At 40.9% G+C, this 26,123-nt stretch overlaps 1 protein-coding gene across 1 annotated transcript in view; it reads left to right on the top strand.

The window, feature by feature from the left end:
- IMPG1 (interphotoreceptor matrix proteoglycan 1) overlaps window positions 1-26,123 on the top strand; it is a 133,197-nt gene that overhangs the window by 61,870 nt on the left and 45,204 nt on the right. The window contains exons 5-8 of the mRNA XM_040430042.1: window positions 6,614-6,702; window positions 7,543-7,692; window positions 18,373-18,444; window positions 25,785-25,843. Coding sequence (XP_040285976.1) covers window positions 6,614-6,702; window positions 7,543-7,692; window positions 18,373-18,444; window positions 25,785-25,843 — 370 coding nt within the window. The remainder of the gene's footprint in view (window positions 1-6,613; window positions 6,703-7,542; window positions 7,693-18,372; window positions 18,445-25,784; window positions 25,844-26,123) is intronic.

The raw sequence follows: 26,123 nt of genomic DNA, 5'->3' as shown, positions 1-26,123 counted from the left end.
TATTTCTGCTAGAAGTTATGAATAAATTGCTAGCAGTCTGCAGTAAGGGTACAGAGGGGTGTTACCAGTTGGGGGGTGGGGGGAGCCCTGTACAGTCTGACACCAGCAGCACTGATTTGACAGTTAGACATGCCAGCTACTAATAACACCCAGCAGTACTTTTACTGCAGACTGCTAGCAATTCATTCATAACTTTTTTTGTAAATATTTGTAAACTTCTACCAGGAATAATACAGGAATGGGATACCACAGAGTGATAAGAATACAGAATTGGTATTACATGGGGAATGCAAGTAAATTGACATGTCAGGAGAGTGAACATGTCCTGTTTAATGCACAACCGGAAAATGAGTACCAAGGCAGAACCTTCTTACAGCACTGAACATTATTGTTTACCAATCCTGGCCACATCAGAGTTCGCAGCAGGGTTGGAGAGTGCCCAATGCCATCATGCATAATGCAGAGACACACAGGACCAACAACAGGTGCTGTGGTGTGTGTTGCTATTAGTAGTGTTGATCGAGCATGCTCGGCCGAACACAGGTTCGGATCGAGCATCTCGATGCTCGGCACATCGCAGTGATCGGCCGAATACCGCGTGAGCTCGAGCGCGATGCTCGAGTCTCCTCCACGCACGTTTGTTGGCTGCTACGCAGCCAATAAACGTGCAAGTAGGTATTGCCGCTAACTGTAATGCCATAGCCATGTTGGTTACTGGCATTACAGTGATTATCTGGCCGGAACGCGTCATCGGGTGCTATAAAACACCCGATGACACGTGGTTCAGCCAGTCTTAGTCAGGGAGACCTGTGCTGTAGAAGGGACAGATGGTGTAGGGAATTTAATTTCATTTTTTTGTTAGGCAGGGTTGGTGTTAGAGACCCAAAAGTCCTTTTAAGGACTATTGTTGTGTCTGTCGGCAATATATATTTTTAGCGCAACCCTCTCTAAATAGCTTGCAATTGTTTGGCCGCTGCAGACAAAAAATATCTGTGACATCCAGTGTTCTTTTTCCATAGACGGTGTCCGCTACGGACAGTGACATTAGCTGCGCTACATTTCCTGTATAACGTTTGTGCATCCTAAAAATATCTGTGACATCCAGTGTACTTTTTCTGTAGACTGTGTCTGCTGCGTACAGTGACATTACTTGCGCTACATCTCCTGTATAACGCTTGCGCAACCTAAAAATATCTGTGGCATCCAGTGTACTTTTTCTGTCAATGCTGCGGACAGTGACATTATCTGCTCTACATCTCCTGTTTAACGTGTGCGCATACTAAAAATATCTGTGACATCCAGTGTACTTTTTCCGCAAACACTGCGGACAGTGACACTACCTGCGCTATATCTCCTGTATAACGTGTGTGCATTCTAAAAATATCTGTGATATCTAGTGTACTTTTTCTGTAGACGCTGCGGACAGTGACATTACCTGTGCTACATCTCCTGTATAACGTTTGCGCAACCTAAAAATATCTGTGGCATCCAGTGTACTTTTTCCATCGACACTGAGGACAGTGACATTATCTGAACTACATCTCCTGTTTAACGTGTGCGCATACTAAAAATATCAGTGACATCCAGTGTACTTTTTCTGTAGACGATGTCCGCTGCGGACAGTTACATTACCAGCGCCACATCTCCTGAATAATGTTTGCGCACCCCAAATACCTGTGACATTCCCTGTAATTTTTTATTAGCCGCTGGTGACAGCAGCGACATTACTTGCGCTACATCTCCTGTATAACGTTTGCGCATCATAAATATCAGTGATATTCCCTGTAATTTTTTATTAGCCGCTGGTGACAGCAGCGACATTACCTGCACTACATCTCCTGTAGAACGTTTGCTCATCATAAATATCTGTGACATTCAGTTAAATTTTTTCGCCGCTGGTGACAGCGACATTACCTGGACTACATCTCCTGTATAATGTTTGCGCATCCTAAATATCAGTGACATTCCTTGTAATTTTTTAGGAGCCGCTGGTGACAGCAGCGACATTTCCTGTGCTACATCTCCTGTATAATGTTTGCGCATCCTAAATATCAGTGACATTCAGTTTAATTTATTTGCGCATACACTTACACCACTTCCAAAGTCAGACCAGTGCGACCAGGTGGTTGGTAGGATTGCAGCAGATAATGCTTCCAGTCGGTTAAGCACCACCCTGTCTTCCACAAAGTCCAGTCTCAGTAGCCAAGAGTCTGGTCAACACAATGCTCACACTGACCCTCCTTCCTCCCACCATGGAGAGTCTTGCCAAACAAGTGATCCCATACTTGGATATTCCAAAGAGCTCTTTTCATTGCCATTCCTTGATTTGGGCCTCTCGCCAAGCCCGCTTGAAGAGGGACATGAGGAGATCGTGTGCACCGATGCCCAAACTCTTGAGCATCCAGTCACAAGAAGATGACAGTGGGGAATGGCAATTAGTGTTTCACGAGGTGGATAATGATGATAAGACACAGTTGCCAATAAGTCAACGGCAATTAGTGTCTCTAGAGGTTGATGATGAGGCACAGTTGTCAATAACTGAGGTTGTTGTTAGGTCAACAAATCAGGAGAGTGACCAGAGTGAGGAAGTGGAAGAGGAGGTGGAGGACGATGAAATCACTGACCCAACCTGGGAAGGTGGCAAGCAGAGCAAGGACAGCAGCACAGAGGGGGAGGGATCCGCAGCACTGCAACAGGCTGGAAGAGGCAGTGGGGTGGCAAAAGGGAGAAGGCGGGCCACACCAAACAGGCCCGCAACTGTTCCCCGGAGCACCCCCTTGTGGTAATCTCCCTTGCAAAGGAGTAGGTGTTCCGCAGTCTGCCGCTTTTTTGAGGAAAGTGCGGATGATAAAAGAATTGTCCTTTGCAACCTGTGCCGTACCAAAATGAGCAGGGGCGTGAACACTAGCAACCTCACCACCACCAGCATGATCCGCCACATGGCATCAAAGCACCCTAATACCTTAGTCATCCATAGGGTTAAACCAGGTGACAGTGGAGGGCTTAGCCACCGAGAAGTGGGGTCTCTCCTTTCGGGGCGGGTGCTCTGCTTGTAGGCAGGGGTATTGTGAGGGTTAAATTAGGGTTAAATTCCCCCCTCCACTCCTGCCCTGACCTTACTTCTTTATTATCTGTTGTGCCGATCAGCTGTCTTCAAAACTGTAAGTTATAATATTTTGCCTAATATATTTGGAATCATCATATCCAAGATAAAGGATATGGCTTTTCCACATCTTTATTTATTGGCACGTGCTGAATTATAGAAACATAGAAACATAGAATGTGTCGGCAGATAAGAACCATTTGGCCCATCTAGTCTGCCCAATATACTGAATACTATGGATATGGATAGCCCCTGGCCCTTATCTTATATGAAGGATGGCCTTATGCCTATCCCATGCATGCTTAAACCCCTTCACTGTATTTGCAGCTACCACTTCTGCAGGAAGGCTATTCCATGCATCCACTACTCTCTCAGTAAAGTAATACTTCCTTATATTACTTTTAAACCTTTGCCCCTCTAATTTAAAACTGTGTCCTCTTGTGGTAGTTTTTCTTCTTTTAAATATGCTCTCCTCCTTTACCGAGTTGATTCCCTTTATGTATTTAAAAGTTTCTATCATATCCCCTCTGTCTCTTCTTTCTTCCAAGCTATACATATTAAGGTCCTTTAACCTTTCCTGGTAAGTTTTATCCTGCAATCCATGTACTAGTTTAGTAGCTCTTCTCTGAACTCTCTCTAGAGTATCTATATCCTTCTGGAGATATGGCCTCCAGTACTGCGCACAATACTCCAAGTGAGGTCTCACCAGTGTTCTGTACAGCGGCATAAGCACTTCACTCTTTCTACTGCTTATACCGCTCCCTATACATCCAAGCATTCTGCTGGCATTTCGTGCTGCTCTATTACATTGTCTTCCCACCTTTAAGTCTTCTGAAATAATTACTCCTAAATCCCTTTCCTCAGATACTGAGGTCAGGACTGTGTCAAATATTCTATATTCTGCCCTTCGGTTTTTACGCCCCAGGTGCATTATCTTGCACTTAGTCATCTTCGGTACTATTTGGTACCTGGGTTATTTATTTTTGTTATGGGACTATTTTTTATATTAACGACAGTAAAAGTTATGTTTAAAGAGAATTCATTGATTCTGTGATGGTAATTGTTATGAAATTTTTGCAACCCATCAAAATATTCCGGTGATATATTCAGCTCAGCAGCAGGCCCTTGCTCCTAATGTTTTTTAGGGTCACCAGCAGGCCAGCAATCATAATTTTTCAAGGGTGTGTGTGATGTCCTCCTTTATGTGTAATAAAGGGTGTATTTGGAGTGCCGGTTCCTTGTAATTTTTGGCAGCCCTTTCACTTAGTGCATAGGCTTTATGAGTGTAGGAGCCCACTACCTGAACAATTGTACCACAATGTGAATGAGGCCCTCCATTATGTGATATACAGGTTGTATCGGAGTGCCTCTTCCTTGTAATTTTTGGCAGCACTTGCACTTTATATACAAGTAAATATGCAGGAAAGAAAGTTTCCTAACAATTTTTCCTCTAAAATCAATTTTGTCTTCGGCTTTGTACGTATTATTCTCAGTCTGTAAAATTGGCGTACTACTCGGACAACATCGTTCCCAGTGACCTGGGAGTCCAAGAGGCATCCAGACATCCTCCCCATGCTGTTCCCGAACCATTTCAGTGGTGTTTCCATCAATTTCTGACCTTTTCATGTGAACCAGACACCCTCTCCTCTTCAGAGCAGGGGGTGCCTGGTATAATGCTCTGGTTCTCCCATTGTCTTCCATTGTGCTCGGGTGCTCGGTAGAGCACCCGAGCATCCCAAGGTGTTCTACTCGAGCACCCGAGGACTTTGGTGCTCAATCAACACTAGCTATTAGCTATCATGGATGTTTTCATCTGGTATTCTTGAAGGAAACATTGACCAACCTTTTGTATGTCCCTGCATTGTGGAACCAGTCCTATTGCCTTTTATGACTTGTGGTGTTTTATCTACACAATGTGCTCTTCAGGTTACCCAGCAGCTCCTCTGGACTGGATTGGGCAACAACCAGCTTTGCTGAACTATGGGTCCAAGGAAGATATCCAGCATCTGTATAACCGTTACTAGTGTTGAGCGAATCGAGCTTCCGATCCTAGATCCGAAGTCGATTCGCTCCAAACTTCGTTTTAATGCTGAACTGGAACAGGTCTCCATACAACATTAAAATGTATGGGTTCCGGCAAGGTGAACAGAGTTATCACTGAAGTCTTAAGGGACTTCGGTGAATAACTTTGGCCATTAAATTTTAAACTTTAAAACCATTTTAAAGCATGGATCTGAAGTCATCTTCGGTACCATTTGGTACCTGGGTACCAAAGCCAACTGCGGATCCATGTTTTAAAATGATTTTAAAGTTGAAAAATCAAATCCTGAAGTTATTCAACGAAGTCCAGTGAGACTTTGGTGATATCGAATTTGCCTCGCCGGAGCCCAAATATTTAAATGCTGTACGGAGACGAAACTCCGTACAGCATTCAAAGGAAGTTTTAAACAAATTTACTTTGGAACTAAGATCCGAAGCACAACACTAACTGATACCATGTCAGAGTGGCAGTATGTATTGCAGAAAGGGGAGATGCACCCAATATTAATGTGATGATGCCACAATATATATACCCTGCTGTAGAACCCAAAATTAATTGTGCACCAGCTTGGTTGTGTGATCAAGCAGTTTATGCTTTTGTAAGCCTCAGTTTGATCGTACTAACTTTTCTAGATATTCTATTTTAATATTCTGTAGCTTTGGATATTTAAGCAAGTCAAAATTACAATTAAAATAAAGCCATTAGCTGAAGATAGCATGCTTGTTGCAAGTCTTTAAACACGATTCAACAAAATCTAAATCTAAATGAAAACAGCAACAGCGGTGGGAAGATGGCAGATTTTTACATTTGCCAATGTTAATCAATAATCATGCAGTATTTGGAGCTATAATTTCACAATGGACAATTAAACATTGCACAATACTTGGAATGTTAAACAGTTTGGTATATCAGCTACATTATGTTTCCTGTGATTAGGAACCTGTATTTATTAAAATGAGCCAAAAGATTGAAAATTTGTCATTCTGGAAATTTGTGCAATGTCATAGTAAATTGCTATAATTACATACAATACAGCAAAGGAGAAAAAGCTGTCAATCTCTACCTCACTGAAATCCACTAAGATGTACATTACTTGGTCAATGTGTGCTTGTCAACAATTGTCAATATCGTCCTAAAGGTATGACTGAAGAGGCCGGGCCACTTGGACCCTCACTAGTGCTATTAGGAGACATTAGTATATATTCACACTTAGCATATTTGTTGCAGAAATTTAGATTGAAAAATGCATTCCATATATCTGAAAGTTATTCCTTCAGTAGTTGTTTCTGGAAACCTGCCTCATGTGAATGTACACTAAAGTGGATAGAACACCAAATTTTCTGGGGTTGGACAGCTTGCATAAAAGTAAGGGTAACATGGTTAATGGTTAATATGGTTATTCATACATTTATAATTTTTATGCCAAGAAGTCTACATGTAAGAATTGTGACATTTCTTTTACATTACAGATTTCCCTCAGTCTGAACCGGCTTTCTTTGTTACCACAAATGACACTCCTTTGAATGAAATTCTAAATGAGTCAAAACATTTGTTACAGGTATTTACTATAGTGTCTGTTACTTTTACTTTTTTTTTACTTTTACTTTACTTTTCTGTTACTTTTTTAAGCTATAAATTCAATAGATATTGTCAGATTTCTTATTTTATTTCAAATACATGTGAATAAAATGTGAACTCTTTGCTGTAATACAATGTTTTACCATCTTTGACAGAAACAACCACCAATAGGTGTTCCTTATAACTTGGTTCTGGCATCTACTGGGAGACATTTTTGCAGACTCCTCCATGGGGCATACTTTAAGTAGTGCAATGTTTGAGTATTTTCTTGCATGCACAGAATTGTTCCACAGAATCTGGAAGGGATATTGGTTTGGACTTGGCCACTTAAGAACCTTCCTTTTTTCCCACCATTTCTTGCTGGATTTGGTAGTAAGTTTTCCCTTGAAAGCTATGCTGATGATAGAGTATACCAAATAGTCTCCACATGTCTCTAATCTCAAAGGCATAAAGAGATCAGATTCCATACAGCAGAGGACTAATGTAGTTAAACAAAAATCTATGATGTTCCAATATAGAGCTGTAATACTGTTGGGAGAATGAAGTTTCACAAAGACAGCAGCTGAGATTCTGCTTGGCAGAGATGATCAGCTGGTGACCACCCAACAAGAAAAAGATCACTTTCCTTGAGCTGATCTCTGCTGATAGATATCACCTAGGTAGGTACAGACATTGGAGTGACTGATTATTGGCCATGCACATATCACCTCTTGGCAGCAGGCAAAAACACTAAAGCAAGAAGAAGGGGAGTAAAGTATGACACATTAATTATTATGGTTCATATTCTTCAACAAACTTTTAAGATTTGTTTAACTTTTAGGAAACAGAAGTCACCAACTTAGTACCAGAGCAACCAAAACAGCAGATTGTGGAGTTCACAGTTACCCTCAACAACCAAGAATTTACAACTGAGCTTAGTGATCCAAATTCCCCTCAGTACCAAGAGCTTGCTACAAATTTTCAGCTTCAGGTAAGTGTTTTCTTCAATGTCTTTCAATGACTTTAAGAACTCTATAAGTGTACATGGTGTAAATTGTCCACTATGATTGTCCAGCTGACACAGTGGGGGACATTTAACAATGGTTCTACACCTTTAGTATGGCATAAAAAATTGCAGACTATGGCACACGTCATATGTCCACCATAATTTGCAACTTGTTAAAGCCTTTATTAAAAATAATGAGCTGTACGGTCACAAAGGGTCATAAACACTTATATAAGCCACATTCTTATCAGTCACATAAGAACTGAGCTATAATGAGTGTTTATAAGGTCAGAGAGCAGAGATTCCGTTGCCGGAACTGCTTGCCGGATCCGTGAAAATGCATGCAAACTGATGGCATTTGTCATACGGATAAGGATCCTGATCAGTATGACAAATACATTGAAATGCCGGATCCGTCTCTCCGGTGTCATCCGGAAAAACGGATCCGGCATTTATTTATTTTTTTAATTTTTTGCGGTCTGAGCATGCGCAGACCGCAATGCCGGATCTGTTTTGCTGGAACACTCGGGGCCAGATCCAGCATTAATGCATTTCAATAGGAAAAAATGCCGGCATTCCAGATAAAACTGTAGCATGCTGCGGTATTATCTCCGTCCTGAAAAGTCAAAAAGACTAAACTGAAGACATCCTGATGCATCCTGAACAGATTGCTCTCCATTCAGAATGCATTAGGATTAAACTGATCAGTTCTTTTCCGGTATTGAGCCCCTAGGACGGAACTCAATGTCGGAAAAGAATAACGATACTGTCAAAGTATCTTAAGACAGGTTCTATCACTCAATTGACATTAAGAGGCCAATGCAACATAGGGTAGGGTGAAAGATCTACTTTTTGGAGAAAGAAGTATCTATACCTATAGTATTGATTTAAAGAGAAAATTGTGGTTGTCTAAACAGGGCAAATGCTTTAGGTTCTCTGGGAAGTATATAAAATGGCAGAAAGCAACCTGTCCTGTGAGTAGGATTGCTTGCCACACGTTGTAGAGCTGCCTAGGGAGGTGAGGGGTCGTGTCCTTAGTACACTGCTCTACAATAAATGGTAATGATGTGATCCTGCCTATGATATGCCATCATGGCTGAGCAGCCTGACAGGAAAACTCACCAATATGTAGTATATGGAAGCGCCTGAGTTTAGTGTGTAGCGAGGTCATATCTCCTCAACCTCCTAGGCACCTCTGCAAGTGGAGGCAACCAGTCCTGCTCACATGCCAGGACAGGTTACTGGGGGCCATTTTAAATCATTCTTGGAGAGCCGCTTTAATAATCACAAGGTCCCAAAAGCGGGACTGAAATCCAATATGCTTCTCTAAAAGCCCAACCTAAATGGGTCACCATCATTATCATAGATTCTCTGGTCCAGCATGAATATCCTACTAGCAGCCATACATCAATACATTATTTTCTCTTGTACCTATAGAAATTGTGGTTACCATAGTTTATTGTGTAAACCACATGATTAGAGTTGGCCATCTTTCACCAGTAATGCTGATGAGTTTTATTTTCTCTAGGCTTTTTGTTAGGTAAACTGCTCTTGAACGTGATTTGTAATGTGAGTGATAACAAGCACCGATGAATGATAGAGTTGTATACAGTGCCATAGACAGGAGATACGTAAAGCAGCAAGATAAATGCATGCTTGAAATGATTGATGAAAAAAGCAAAATGCTTTCATGCAGAATCTCATTTATAAATCCACACAACAAGTTTTCAGTCTTTCTACCCATAAGAATATTTTCACTTGTGCAGACTGTAGTACTTTAGTCAGAGAGCCTAAAAGCCATCTGGAATTATTGGTCCATTAACAGCCCGATGTGTTTTGCATACAAAACTGTAACTGCTAGTTTTACCTTGATGTAAATGAATAGATTTCCTTTTCTGAAAATATCGCTGCCATTCATAATGGTCTTAAGTGAGCTCAACAATCAATTACGCAGGAGACATGGACTGACATTTTAATGAAGACTATATGCATGCATTCCTGAAATAATTTCTTCTTGGAATCATTGGTATTATTTATCTCATGAAATATCAAGAATGAAAAATAAGTCATTGTTAAAAGAATGCTTCCATGAAAAATATGTTTTTTTAAATATCAATATTCATAGAATAACAAAACAAATCAATTTTTTTTTATTATTGCAGGACTATACCATTAAATTTTAAAATGCAAAACAGTCTTTCTGTAGCAGTCAAATCAAATGATAAAACCTATATAGAAAGGTAATACATTGTCAGGTTTTGCTGCTGTGAGGGGAAGATATTATCTGAAGGGTGATCCTCATGATAATAGTAGGTGTAGAATCAGGATAACAGTATGACAGCTCTAATGTTCTTGATTTAGTAACATAGTTTGTAAGGCTGAAAAAAGACACATGTCCATCCAGGTCCCCCTTTTATGCTGCAAGTTGATCCAGAGGAATGCAAAAAACACTGAGGTAGAAGCCAATTTTCCAAATTTTAGGGGAAAACATTCCTTCCCAACTCCAATCAGGCAATCAGAATAAACTACCTGGATCAACAACCCTTCTCCAGAATTCTAGTAACTATAACTTGTAATATTATTACTTCAGTAATACATCCAGATCCCTCCTGAACTCTTTTAGGGAGTTCACTATCACCACCTCTTCTGACAGAGTTCCATAGTCGAACTGCTCTTACAGTAAAGAATCCTCTTCTATGTTTGTGTAAAAATATTCTTTCCTCTAGATACAGAGGATGCCCCCTCGTCGCATGGTATGCCCTGGGTATAAATAGATCCTGGGAGAGATCTCTATACTGACCCCTGATATATTTATACATAGTTATTAGATCTCGCCTAAGAAATCATTTTTCTAAACTAAGTAACCCTAATTTTGATAACCTTTCTGGGTACTGTAGTCCACCCATTCCTGTTATTACTTTAGTTGTCCTCCTCTTAACTCTCTCTCCAGTTCTTCTACGTCTGTCTTGTTCACAGGAGCCCAGAACTGTACACAGTACTCCATGTGTGGTCTGACTAGTGATTTGTAAAGAGGTAGGACTATGTTCTCATCACAGGCATCTATGCCCCTTTTGATGCAACCCATTGTCTTATTTGCCTTGGCAGCAAATGCCTGACACTAGTTTATACATTTAAGTTTGCTGTACACTAAAATTCCTAAGTCCTTTTCCATGTCAGTGTTACCCAGTATTTTACCATTTAGTATGCACTGGTGAGTTACATTTTCCCTTCCTATATGCATAACCTTACATTTCTCAGCGTTAAACCTCATCTGCCACTTCTCTGTCCAAGCCTCCAATCTATCCAGATCCCTCTGTAGCAGTATACTGTCCTCTTCCATGTTTATTACTTAACACAGTTTAGTATTGTTAGCAAAAAATGATACTTTACTATACAACCTCTCTACAAGATCATTCATAAATATATTGGAGAATAGGGTCCAATACTGACCCCTGTGGTACCCCACTAGTGATGGTGACCCAAACTGCTAAAGCCACCTTCTGTTTTCTATTACTGAGCCATTTACTTATATTCAAATATTTTCCTCCAGTCCAAGCATTATCATTTTGTGTACCAACCTTTTTTGTGGCATAATATCAAGTGCTTTGGAGAAGTCAAGATATATGACATTTATTGACTCAACTTAGTTAAGTCTAGAACTTAACTCATCATAGAAACTGATTAAATTAGTTTGACATGACAGACCCCCCATGAAGCCATGCTGATATAGTGTTATACACTTGTTATCCTGGAGTATCTCAATGAAAATTTATCTTAGAAAACTTAGACTTACTGGCCTTTCGTTGTCAGGCTCAGTTTTTTACCCCTTTTTGAATATTGGCACCATATTTTCTAAGCACCAATCCTTTGGAAGACTCCATGTCATTATAGGGTCCTTAAATATTTGAAATAAGGGTCTGTCTATGACATTAATTCTCTTAGGATACAGGGGTATATGTCACCTGGATCCAGTGATTTGGCTATTTTAATTTCTTCAAGACGCTGCTGCACTTCTTACTGGGTCAGCCATGCCACTTTTAATGGGGAGTTTACTTTTACACAGTGGAGAAAAAAATATTTAATAGATTCACTTTCTCCTCATCAACTCCACCCAACTCTGTAAAGGGCCAACTCCACCCTCATCACTCTGTAAAGGGCCAACATTTTCTGGTTTAAACCTTTTACCATTTATATAATTGAAGAACATTTAGGGTTAGTTTTACTCTCTTTGGAAATGAGCCTCTCTTCTTTCTTTTTCTCATTTATTGCCTTCATTACATTTCTATTTATCCAGTTTTTTTCTTGTTCCTCACCCTTTTATTCCCATAAGGTATGAACCTCTCACAGTTACAGTTTAGTATGACTTTAAAAAATATCCCATTTTGTGGCAGCATTCTTCCAGTTAATGAGGCTAATGACCCCTATTAGCTGGTCAAATTTAGCTTTTTGGAAGTTTGTCGTTTTTGTGCCTCGCAGAAGAAACACTCTTTTACACGACAACTGGAAATTTATTACTTTATGGTCATTATTTCCCAGGTGTCCCCCAACCTGCACATCTGTTGTTCTGACAGGTCTATTGGTTAATACTAAGTCTAGTATGGCCATCCCTCTAGTACAGTGATGGTGAACCTTTTAGAGACCGAGTGCCAAACTTCAACCAAAAACCCACTTATTTATCGCAAAGTGCCAACACGGCAATTTACCCTAAATACTACAGTCCAATATAGTACATCTTCTATGTACTTTATCATTTGGCTATAATAACCTGCCTACATTTAGTGCGCTGCTTGCGCCCTGTGCTGATGAATGGCGGGTAAAGTCTAAGGCATATTGGTATGCCTTAGACTTTTTCCAGGGTGCGGGTGCTCACAGACAGGGCTCTGAGTGCCGCCTCTGGCACCAGTGCCATAGGTTCGCCACCACTGCTCTAGTAGGATGCTGAACTAGTTGGGAAAGGCAATTGTCTTTGGTGAATGCCAAGAACCTGTTTCCTTTATGAGATCCACAGGTTTCAGTTTCCCAGTCTATATCTAGGTAGCTAAAGTCCTCCATGATAGCAACCTCATTAAGATTTGCTGCTTCATTTCCCTTTGTAGTAGATTTTCTGTGGACTCTGGTATATTAGGTGGCTTATAACAAACTCCTATTAAGTATTTTATTATTCTTTTTGCCTCCACATAATTTCTACCCACAGTGACTTAACATGTTCATTTCCCTCACTTATATCTTACCAAAGCATGGGGTTAAGGCAGGACCTTGCCCTGATCTTGAGACCTCAGTCCCTTATTTGTATTTTTAAGAACTCTCCACCTAACTCTAATTTTGTCATTGGTTTCAATGTAAAACCATGACTACTGGGTCTTCGCCAGCCTCTCCCAGTAATCTTTCAACTTGATCTATGATATGTCGAACTCCAGCACCAGGAATACAACACACTGTTCAATGATCCTGGTTTTTGTGACAGATTGCATTATCTGTACCCCTAATGAGTCACCCACTATCAGTACCTTTTTGGCCCATCCTGCACCCCTGGTCCCCTACTTACTGGAGCTGACATTCCCCAGGCTGGTAGAAGAAGTGTTTTTTTTTCCCCTCTGCATTTAAAGGCCTGAATAAAGAGAGGAGCACTGCATTGATTAGTGTAATTTGTGGCGGTCTACTTGAATCACTACAGTGGACTTTTTCTGGTCGCAGTAAATGGTCTGAATGAAAAAATTTAACAAGACTGTTTGCCATAATAAAAGTCTAACTAAAGAGGGTATTAAAAAGCTAGGACTTAATAGTACAACATAAAAGGACAGAATTATTAAAGGTTTTTAAGGAATTTTTCAGTTTGTATTAATGCCTTGTAGGGCGTAAAACTTAATGAAATAATCATATTCATGTGCTGCCCGTTTCTCCACTCCTGTGCCCTGGCTCCCATTAGGCCATATTCTCTTCCCTGTCTTGTTTACTTCCAATGGTACACATGACCCTATTCATACCATGGCTGGAATTAAACAAGCCAGGGACCAAAATATGGCCAAACAGGAGCCAAGGTGCAGGACCAGAGCCGTGGGCAACAAATGAGTATGACTCTTTCATTAATTCATACACACTGTGGGTCACAACTGAAAACAGGAGAATTACTGGAAAACTCCTTTAGGACTGCTGTTTCATAAGCCAAACTAAGGCTGCTGCCACATTAGGTCTTTCACTCTCCTTTTTTTCTAACAAAGAAGTCTATGGAAAAACATCTGGACATTTTCATACCCATAGAATGCTGCTATAAAAAAAAAAAAAGCTAGAAACTGTCTCAGGGTCTCACACAGCTTTGTTCACAAAGTGTTTTTTTTTTTTTTTTAAATAAATAAAAAGCCTGACTAGTGTGATTTTTTACACCTGGCATTCTTAATTACTTTTTTTTTTGCATTCATTTTATAGAAGAAAGTGCTTTCCCCTATGATGTCAATTCCTCTGCAGAGCTGTACAGGGAAAAAGTACTAAGTTTAAAAAATCCACAAAAAATGTGGATCAGGTGTGGACAAAAACCTTGGTTATGTGTATGAGCCCTAAGGTAGAGCTTGCTAGGTATGGGGGCTTGCACTGAAAGGGGACACCCGTGTTTTATGGTATGTACACACATCGTGGTTAACTTAAAGCCACATCTGAAAAAGGGCATGGTGTTCTGCAGCAGTTCGTTATGTTTTTGTTTTTTCCATGATAGTCTTTTTTGTGAAAAATATTGTTTATTTGTTTTTACTTTTTTACCTGAACCATTTTTTTTTAAACTTTTTTTTTAACTGTATCCATTAGTTCCAGTACTACCAATGATATTTTGACCACTTACATAATAAACTATACTACTTATGTAGAGCAGTGTATAATGACTGCCTATCCCTCAGCCTATTAGATTTTCCCTGTGGCCTTCATATGGCCTCAGTCTGCTACAGCACTCAGTGATCGGACCACGTGGTAGTGTAAAATACTGATTGTGGCATCCAGGGGGCTAAAGACATGGCAGCACTTCAGTATTGCTCCAGAGCCTTGCCTGTAACTGTGGTTGTGTAACGTCGCAGGGATTTTTAGCACCATCATGTGCAGGGCATTAGGTGAAGATGCCAGCTTATTTATATGGATGCTCTAAATTACCAGACTACCACCACATTATATATAGTGATGTGGTGGTAGGGAACTGGTTAAGCTGTGCCTGCCTCTCGGACTGTTCTGCATCAGATCCCCTAAATCTTAACAATGCATGTATATGAGATGATGCCCAACATACATCTACTGTATTTGTGGTACATTATGCCTCTTATATCCCATAGCTAGAATTTGCTTTTAAGCTATTTCAATTTTTTACAAATTAAAGGGTCTTTCCAAGTGTTTTTACTGATGACCTATGCTCCAAATAAGTCATCAGTATCTGATCGGTGGGAGTCTGACACCCTAGGACCCACGCTGATCAGCTGTTTGAGAAGGCAGCGGCACTGAAAGTGTATCTATTATAGAATTACATAAACAGTTAGTATAAGTGTCCATATACGTGAGTTTAAACCTGGAGTTGGACCCTTTAAAAATTCGCTTTTATTCGTTTTATTTTAAAAAAGCATAAGTATAGACACCCTTTGATAACTGGGTATCCAAAATAATAATAGGACAAGATGTTGCCCAGCTACCACCGTGAATTGGTGAAGAAAAATAGATACAAAAATAATACAGATGTGTACGAAATTCCCGTAGCATTAGTGACTTTTGAGGCTTGGGGTTGGGTAGAGGGTGGGGCACATTGATGGGGGTGTTAGGGATGATTCTTTCCCTGTACCCGCCCTAAGATAGTCCTCTGCCCAGGGATGAGCCCTAATGGTGGGATCACCCTGTCCCCGTACCTACCCTGTCTTGCCCTGTACAACCCTGTACAGTGGGAATTTATTACAAGAGATGTCAGAAATTTTTAGATTATATATATATTTTAGCCCGACGCGTTTCCCCACTTTTGGTTCGTCAGGGGGTCGGTTAGAGGATAATAGTTATAATAAGTAACATCAGGCAAGATGAAAAAAAAAAACACAACAGATAATCTAGATATAGTTACTGTGTCCTGACTGATGCCATGATGGGGCAGGCCGTTAAGGAGGAACCGAGGATTCACATTTGTTCCCCAGAAGAGGAGATGTCACCTAGGAATAAGATATCATACAGAAGCCCGCTGTCAGTATTGTGACTATATAGAAAAAAAGGGTTCATATAGAATTCCAAGTAGCGGTGACTTACATGTTAGATGTCCCCTTGTAGTTTGGACTGCCGCCTGCCGTATCCGATGGGGCAGTGAGGCATCTATGTGTTTTTGCTGTTTTTAAATGATCGGTGAAAGGCGCCTTTTTCTGTAAGGAGCCGCATATCCGGTCGGTGGAATGCACGCTCCGCTACTTCCGATGCCTTGGAACGCATGCATCGCTTCCTGTCTGCTGAAGCGCCGACGTCATTTCCGGAATAGCGATGCCATAGCGCTCCAAGTACTCCCCTTATGATAAAGATTTGGATAAGGTATACCCACTTGTGGCAACCTATTATTCCAGTTTGATTATTATAGTTAGACAATCTTTAAACATCTTATAGGGGCAGAGTTGAAGATAGTTATATTTGGAATACAGTTCCTATGGTAAGTTTTAGTCTGAGCAGATTAGGTGTTATATGAGGCATCCAGATGGGGTCATTAGGTATTGCCTCACTGGATGCATGATTCCTAGATCTCCAGCGGTAAAAGAACCCTCCAAGTTTATAGGGACAGCAAAACAGTAGCAGGACAGAGTCGTTTCTAGGTTATAGCTAATCCGATCAGTAGATGCGTGTATAAAATCTACGCTATCAGCTGATCAGAGTAAATAAAGTTTTTAGGTAGAAGATAGTTTAGCTGGGTATGGCATGATATAGCGCAGACCCTTCTGATACCATATATTGGGTACTTTGTGTGAGAGATAGAGGCAAGTATCGGAAAAAAGGAAGAGAGGTCCCGAACCTGCAAAGCTATCTTCTCAGAATCATGAGGTATGAGGAAACCTTACAAAAAACAAGTAAACGTTAGTCGTTCATTAAGGCCAACAGGTGCTTGTGAGTGGCACCTGTAGATCCACTCTGCTTCTTTGCGCAGAACTTTGTTATCCCAGTCCCCCTTTCTCGGGGACATGGGTACAAGCTCTAGTGCCGAGAAGGTGAGTGAGCGGGGATCTCCTGAGTGATATTCATGTACATGACTTGCCACTGGTGTGATTCTGTTATTTTTTAATGTCACCTACATGCTCGCCCACTCTTTTCCTTAATTCCCTCAGGGTCTTTCCAATGTAGTCCTTAGGACAAGGGCAACGACATATATAAATTACCCCTTTGCTTTTACAGTTAATGAAATCCCGGATTGTAAACACCTTTTGGGTTGCTGAGCATGTGATCGACTTGCCTGTGGAGATGAATGGACAGATTTTACATGTCCCACATTTGAACATGCCAATGGGGCGGCGATCGAGCCGCGTTCCCGGTGGGGATGGGGGCGTATAGTGGCTGTGGACCAGTCTGTCTCTAAGACTCTGACCCCTGCGATAAGTTATGCTTGGGTAGGATGAGATGTTTTAGCGACACTTGTGTCCATCCGTAAAATTGGCCAATATTTTTTTAGAATGGTCCTTATCTCAGTGTTGGCCATGTCAAATGTGGAGATGAGACGTGTCTCCGCCCCGCCATCATCCCCATGTGTTTTAGGGACAAGTAAAGTTTCTCTGTCTGTTGCTAGGGCTTGCTGAAAAGCATCTCTTAGTGTACTTTTTGGGTACCCTCTGTCGGTCAGTCTTTTGTACAGTTTCCTAGATTCGCAGTGAAAGTCGTTTAAACCTGAACAATTCCTGCGAATCCTAAGATATTGTCCCCTAGGGATACCTCTTTTCTGTGGAGTGGGGTGGTGGCTTCCCCAGTGTAGTATGGAATTTGTTGCCGTGGATTTTCTAAAAATTGTGCTGACCAATTTTTCGCCTTGTTTATGTATTGTGACATCTAGGAAGTTGATACATTCTTCCTGTACCTCAGACGTAAATTTGAGGCCTATGTCATTGGTGTTTAGGGCATTTATAAAATCAGCAAATTCCCTCCTACTCCCATTCCAAAGCAAAAAGATGTCGTCTATATATCTTGTCCAGAAAGCCACCTTCTCACTCCACCAAGTGTGGTGACCTGGAAAGACGATGTTGTCTTCCCACCAGCCCAGGAAGAGGTTGGCCCAGGAAAGTGCAAGCAAATTTAGCTGAGCTGGGACACCAAGCACAGCCACTATTCAATGTATGACACTGTGCTTGGTAAGGGTGCCTTCTCAAAGAAGATAGGTCATCAGCCAAGAAAACACTTGGAAAACCCCTTTAACCTTGTAAGGCCCTTTATTTTGTATTGCTTCATGTTATGCAAATGTATACACTTTATTCTCACAAATGTATTAAGATAATTGCATCAGTTTACCTTATATTGAATCAAAGCCTACTGTATTAACAGTAATATTAAAGTAAAGCAATACTTGCTACAAAAACACAAAGGAGAAAAAAAAACTTACTTTATAATTCAGAAATGCCCCTTTGCATGCAAATATTGCCATAAAACAGTAACTTTTGCTGTTGGTATTGATACTTATATTATTCATCTTGTTCTCAGTCGGTACTTGCCAGAAGGAAAACCTATGCTAGTATTTCAGTATCTCTACGACTTGTTACACCTCGTAAGAAAGTAAAGTTGAATTTGCATAAATAATATAACTTATAATATAAATTATTTATGTAAATATAAATATTTACAGGAGCCTACTTGTTAACTTTCAATTATTTTAATGACAAGCTACTGTAGTTCATTAGCAGGCATCTGCTGGAAAGTATTTGCATATTAGAGTATTTGGACTAAAGAGGATATTTTTTATTACAATTTGCTTACATAGTAATTCTCCTGGGTAACAGGTTGCATGTGAAGCTGCAAAACTATACATCTTAAATTTGGCTCATGCCATACCCAAAAGTTTATTGAAGAGTATCTGTCATAAAGGTCAAAAACATGTTGCATGCACCTTCTTTAGCTCAGAAGCTCCTGTTCACTGCAGGGAAAATGCATAACCAGGTGATAACTAGTGTTGAGCGCGAATATTCGAATCGCAAATTTTAATCGCGAATATCGCCACTTCGAGAATTCACAAATATTTATCGCAAATTTATCGCAAATTTATCACATTGCCGATTTTCGCAATCAAGTAAACAATGACTGGAGATCATGAATTCTCAAATTTGTGAATTTATAGCGAATATTCGGCCAAAAATTTGCAAAATATTGCGAATTCGAATATTGCCTATGCCGCTCATCACTAGTGATAACTGAGTGTCAGGGATTTCACAAGCCATGAATTATTTTTCAGCTGTCAAGGCATCTTGAACCAACCCCTTTTTTTAAAAACAACACATTGACCCCAATAACGGCAAAAACAGCCCCAGTGCCCCCATGAGAGAAGGCCATAGTTCAGGTATGAGAGTCTACCACAGCACCCAATAACCATTTAGCTGCTGCTTATAAGTGGAAATAATGTGAATACTATCAAATTATTAGTAGTTAGTGTAAAGTTCACATTTAAAGGGGTTATCCTACAAAAATGTTTCTTATGCAATGAACAGGGCATTTTAATTGAAGCATTACTGTAATATACTCCATTGAAATATTATTCAATTTTTATGTACATTACATGTTCCTCTTTGGTAGCGCCACCTGCTGATTATCCTTCTGGTCTACCTCTTTCATTCACTGATGGACTTACATGCTCAGTACTGCGTAGCTTTCCTGCTCTCTCCTCTCAGTGCTGATATTGTGATCTAATAGGTGGACTAGCCCAGACTCCATTCATTCATTCATTCATTCCTACTTCTAAATTCATAGAAATATATAATAGCTATATATCTCCCTGGACAGTAGGGAAAGATATTATGGCTGCATTAAGTTACAGTGTAGGAAGGGGTTAAAAGGGTTTTCCAAGACTTATATATTGATGACCTATCCTCTGGATAGAAAAATGCAGACGGTATCAGCAGCATCTCACATCATCGACTTTATTCAGACTTCAAAGCAGTAATACAAATGGCAACATTTCGGCTGATACACAGCCTTTGTCAAGCCTATTCACATTGTGTTACATACATAAATTTATAATAAAAAACAAGTGCGCCACCCCCATCCAGATTATCTAATTTCAGGCAATGGCACAAATACACCAATGAGAATGTGTGTTCACTTCGTCTAATTCACCTATGTGCCTCACCTGAGTCTCCAACAATCCTCCTGAAGGTTAACCCCATCATCACATAACGTCTGTAATTGCTAAATCTCAAATATAAAACAAAATAACACCTGCTATGTCCGGCGTTCCTTACCGCTCAGTGCGCATGTATACCCAGCTGTCTAATCATTCACATCATCATTGATGTCCTACGTGCTGCGTCCGTCGGTCCGCCCCTAAGCATCATGTTGCTCCGTCCTCTACTGCTGACATCATCCAGTCGCGACAAGCGCTCCCGATTACATCATCCTGGCGTCGACGTGCAACTTACTGACCTCACAACGGGCGTCCCAGTGTTACCACGGCAACACACAAAAACACTGAAGGTATCCAGGGATCCATAGGAGTCCCATACCTGCAAACTGTGATAAATCACATGCGTAAGGGGAACTAGATGATCAATGATCCCAATCCATACGGGTATGGATTATGGGATAATGCCCCCACACTGTACGGATGATGAATCTACATATTATAATAAAGTCAGATATGCATATGATCAGGGTAACCCCTATATGTTCTAATCTACAGAGGCATAATCTGATGTCACTATACACACTCCTCATAACCTAATTCTGTCCCCCCAACAACTAAAGCGGGCATCAGCATATCCTGCTCTGCCATTGTCAAAGAACAGAATTGCCAAATACACTGCCTCAGATAATCACGGATGGGGAAAGGGCCACTGTATGTAAAAACAATACTAGCATTGTACAGCCACAAAGAAATCACTCAACCCAAACTTAATCTATTGTGGCAACATTGAACTCAATGTTTAATCCATAGGGTTGGAGTGACTTCAGATTATATATCCATTTGAGTTCTTTTTTTCTCAAAATCTTGTTCTTGTCCCCTCCCCTTCGGAGATAACCTACCCCATCTATTGCACAAAACCGTAATTGATTTATGGAATGTCCACATTCAATAAAGTGCTTTGCTACAGGTTTGTCAATCATCCCTTTCCTTATTGTGCTCTTATGCTTATTGATCCGCTCCCTTAGTTCCATTGTCGTCTCACCAACATATATAAAGCTGCATGGGCACTGTATCATATAAATTACATCTCTAGATCTGCATGTATAGTATCCCTTCAACTTAAATATTTTGCCACTGTATGGATGTGGGAAGCTATCACCTCTCATGATGCCACTACAGTTGCAGCATGAGAGACAAGGGAAATTCCCACATTTTTTGGGGGCCAGGAGTAGTTGTCTATCTAGATTTTTTCCTCCAACATCTGCCTTGACGACTCGATCACGGATGTTGGGGCCCCTTTTGTATGCCATCATGGGAGGTAATTCAAATTCCTTGATAGTGGACAGGCCACGATGTAGAATCTGCCATTCTTCTCTAAAAATTGTGACGATTTTGCCACTATCTTCACCATAGATGAACACAAAAGGGATCCTCGTCTCAATTCTGTTGTGGGGCTCACATTTAGAGTGTCCTTGCACTCCGTGTCTCTAATCCTCTTTCTAGTGCGTCTAATCAACCTCTTGGGATATCCCCTGTTTGTAAACTTCCTACACATCTCATCAATACGTTTTTCAAAAGTATCATCCTCCGACACAACCCGGCGGACCCACAACAACTGGCTCCATGGCAGCGAGTCAACCATCTTGTGTGGATGATTACTATCATACATCAACAGTGTATTTTTGTCAGTGGGTTTCTGAAAGAGATCAGTTTTAAGTACCCCATCCTGCAGATACACCCTGACGTCCAGAAACTGCAGCTCCATGTCTGACATAGTCACAGTGAACTGGAGTCCCCGGACACCAGAGTTCAAATGTTGGTGAAACGCCTCTAGTTCAGTGGCGCTGCCTACCCAAATCATGAAGATGTCGTCGATGTAGCGCCACCAGCACAGGACTCTCTCATGGAAATTGGAGTGATATACCAGTCGATCCTCGACCTCCGCCATGAAGATTTTAGCGTAGGTCGGGGCCACATTGGACCCCATGGCCTCCCCACGCTTCTGCTGGTAGAAGGTGTCACCAAAGAGGAAATAATTCCTCTTTAGGACCACCTCCAGGAGGTCGAGAATCAGCCGGCATGCCCCCGGAGAGAGACCCGTGCTGGCTGGGGCCACATCGACGACATTAAGCCCATATGTATGGTCAATAGATGTATATAGTGATACAACATCAAAGCTGACTAGCAAAAACTTCTTAGGTAATCTGATTTCACTTAATTTGGTCAGAAAGTGACCCGTATCCCTAATGTAGGATGGGGCTGAGGTCGCATGGACACGCAAGATCTTGTCCAGAAAGATGGAGACAGTGTTGAAAATGGAACCCCTGCCTGAAACAATGGGCCGGCCAGGGGGATCCACTAGTCTTTTATGGATCTTCGGTAGCACGTATATCACGGGAGTGATGGGATGTAATTACTCAGCTCATCATTGATGATACCCTCATCCACAGCCTTATCCAACATCACTCCCAAGATACCCACTAGATCCCATTTGGGATCCTTTACAAGGACCTCATACACTTGACTGTCATCCAACTGTCTGGCAATCTCTCCCAAATACTTGTCCGTGTCCATCACGACCACGGCACCACCCTTATCAGCCGGCTTCACAGTCAGCTTTCTGTTACTTTCTAGATCCTGTATGGCCTGTCTTTCAATCACTGATAAATTATAGTTTGTTACACAAGCTCCTTCCGCATGTAATACATCAATACTTTTTTTATGATCTCGATATATGCCTCCACAACATGATTTCTCTTTAGTGGAGCGAATTGGCTCTTATTTTTTAAGCCCAATTTGTGACATGATAATGCAGTCCCAGAGTCACCAGCAATCTCCTTCTTGTTGATGTTCTCTTTTCCAGAGAAAAATGCTTTCAACCTAAGGCGCCTGAAGAACCTTTGCAGGTCCAGTTCCAATTCAAACCAGTCCCGTGGGGTATTTGGGCAAAAAGTTAGTCCACGATTAAAGACTTGGATCTGTACTTCACTTAGCTGTATGGAGGAAATATTAACAAACCAGGTCTACTGTTTCCGACCCCATCTTGTGACATGGCCCTGATGATGTTTCGGAGGGCCCGATTGAATCGGTGGTAGATTTTTTGTGGGGTCGGTGGTGTTTCCTACCGCCCCTTCGGTATCCGCCTCCCCTCCACCTCTGCTGGCTCCTAAAAAATTCAATGTGCCTGAATCATCAGTTGAGTCAGAGTCCCCCGTAGTGAAGCCAAATTTGCCCTGTTCGAAGCGTTTCCCTCTCCTCCGTCGGTTATTTCTCTGAGTTTGAGTAGACTGCCAATTATATACTTTACTGGATTGGTAATCATCAAGATCTCTGTACCACTTATCTCTTTTCACACGCTCGACCTCCACTCTATGACGAGTCACATGCTGAGACATTTTATCCCTGTATATGGTATAATCTTCCACACAATAGGGCTTGGATTTGGGCATCCAGATCTCCAATCACTTTTTTGAGGCTTTCCACCTCTTTCTGGAGAAAATCTATATTCAAAAGCATCAGTTCAAAAGAGTATTTATTATTCACTGCTTCAATACTTGTTTTTTATTATAAATTTTATGTATGTAACACAATGTGAATAGACTTGACAAAGGCTGTGTATCAGCCGAAACGTTGCCATTTGTATTACTGCTTTGAAGTCTGAATAAAGTGAGATGCTGCTGATACCGTCTGCATTTTTCTACATATTCTGGCCGTTGGATCCAAGGCCATCTCACCGATGTTGCATCTATTTGGATACATCAACAAGGACCGAGTGGTGCTGGTTCTACATTTTGTTTATTGCTATCCTCTGGATAGGTCATCAGTATCTGATTGGTGGGGGTCCAACACCAAGGACCCCCACCAATCAGCTGTTTGAGAAGGTTCTGGCGCTCCAGTGAGTGCTGTGGCCTTCTGCTTGCTCACCAAGCACAGTGCCTAACATTGTACAATGGCTGTGCTTGTTATGGCAGCTCAGCCCTATTCACTTGAATGGAGCTGAGCTGCGTTTAGGCCATGTGACCAGTGAACATTTTATCAGTGGTCTAGGACTCTCCTGCATAACGGAAACGGAACGGATCCATTTTGCAGGCCATAGACTTCTATTATGACGGAATGAATAACAGAATGCCTCTTAATGCATTCCGTTATGCATTCCGTCATAGAATTGCGTTATGGTCCGTGGTAATGGAATCCATAACGCAATTCACTTTTTACCAGTAAACGAAGCATGAACAAATTTCAAAATATGAAATTCGCTCATTTCTAGTGCTCACATTGCTGGGAAAAAAAAATGCTTTAATATATGCAAATGAGTCTCTAGGAACAATGGGGACATTGCTGTTACTCCTTAAACTCATCTCCCTCTGCCGCACCCCTGCGCTTTGACTTTAGGAGAAGTAAGGACCAGATGTGATCACATTTATACTGCCTGGTCCTTTCAATTAAAGTGCAGAAGGCATGGCAGTTGCAGAGAGAGCTGACCCTCTAGGAGTAATGGCAATGCCCCTGTTTCTCCTAGGGGCTCATTATTTCATATGTACAAATCTGCTTACAAATGCCCCTTAAAGGAGTTCTCAGGTTTCATAATAAATATTTCATCTGCTCAGAGTACCCCAAAACTTTGTATTATTGCCCCATATACCTGGTTTTCATATCAGCAATTTCCTTCCCCTTCTTGTATTATTTCTAGGCTGCATGTTTACATTCAGGATTTCCTGTTTTCCAACTAAACACAGCATGCTTTACTTTGTAATTTTTCTCAGGGCTTGTTCCACCTCCCCTCTCCATGTTAGCTAAGTGGATCAAGCCTTATGATACATTACAGAGCAAAGCATGTTGGGTTTGGTTAGAAAGCCCTCATATAGTTAGATATGGTTAGAAAGGAGGTAGATGAATATAGGAAGTCCTGCATGTAAACATCCTGAGCATAGGGTTGTGATGGCTAACCTGCAGCACTCCTCCATACAACTCCCAAGATGCACACTTGCTTGGCTGTTCTCAGAACTCCAAAGAAATGAATGGAGTATGCTGGGCGTCATAGTTTCACCACAGCTGGAGTGCTGGAGGTTAGTCATCACTGGCATAGGGGCAAGAAAGTGCTGACAACAGGCATACAGAGTACTCTGGGCAGATAAACAAAAAGCCATTATTAAAACAAAGAACCCCTTTAATGGCCAGTGGAACCCATTTTACCTTCACGCTTCAAGCATAGCAAACAGTGGGTGACAATTTGTCACCTTGTTCAGTACATTTGCATGACCTCTAATTGGTAGCTACGTAACTATTTATAGCAATGCTAGCCAGCCCCCCAACACAAGTGAAAAAAAGCTAATACAAGTCTCTTATACTTTACCAATTTGAGCATTTTGCTAAGCTGTACATATACAATGTAGAACAAGACACAATTACTTATTTCTTTAGAAGCACGGAAATCAAGGACTACAATAGACATACTGGCCCACTTACTCAGGTCAATACCCATCTCTATAATGTGCTGTCATGACTCTTTATCCTGGCCCTGTCTCACATTTTATTGATTGCCTGGTGCTCTGTATTACTTAGTTTAAATCATGACTAGATGGACAGCGCATCAAATATGAGATGGTTCTTGAGCTGAAGCAAAATCTGATAAACTATCACACTTTCATGTAATGGAAAAAAATGGAACATTAATAAAATATATAAAGTGCTGATGTGTGAACTAAACCTTTTCTCTGGTCTTGATGCTTCTCTCCTGATACTAGTTTATTAAAGAAATATATTTATTTGTTTCTTGCAATAGATGCAAAAGGTGTTTGAAAATCTTCCAGGGTTTAAGGAAATACAGGTTCTACGCTTTAGGTAAGTGAAATATTTATATACAGTGCAATTTTAACATATATATACCTACTGTATTTTTAGATTAATAAAAAAGGCTGTGTGGAATTACAAAAAATACAACTGAATTAGCATTTCATTATCATAAATGCCCCATACAGTGTAGGCTTTCATGGACAAGAGTCGTTTGTTGTTCTGTAGCTGTATTTTGATCAAGACTGACATTAGAAGAGTAAACTTTTGTTCCAAGCGAGCCCTGAGAATGGGGCTTTCAGCAGCGTGACAGTGGCGAAGAAACACAGTC

Source organism: Bufo bufo, chromosome 4 (assembly GCF_905171765.1).
Source record: "Bufo bufo chromosome 4, aBufBuf1.1, whole genome shotgun sequence".
Classification (NCBI taxonomy): Eukaryota; Metazoa; Chordata; class Amphibia; order Anura; family Bufonidae; genus Bufo; species Bufo bufo.
Note: the sequence above shows the minus strand (reverse complement) of the source record. Positions and strands in the feature narration are given on the sequence as shown.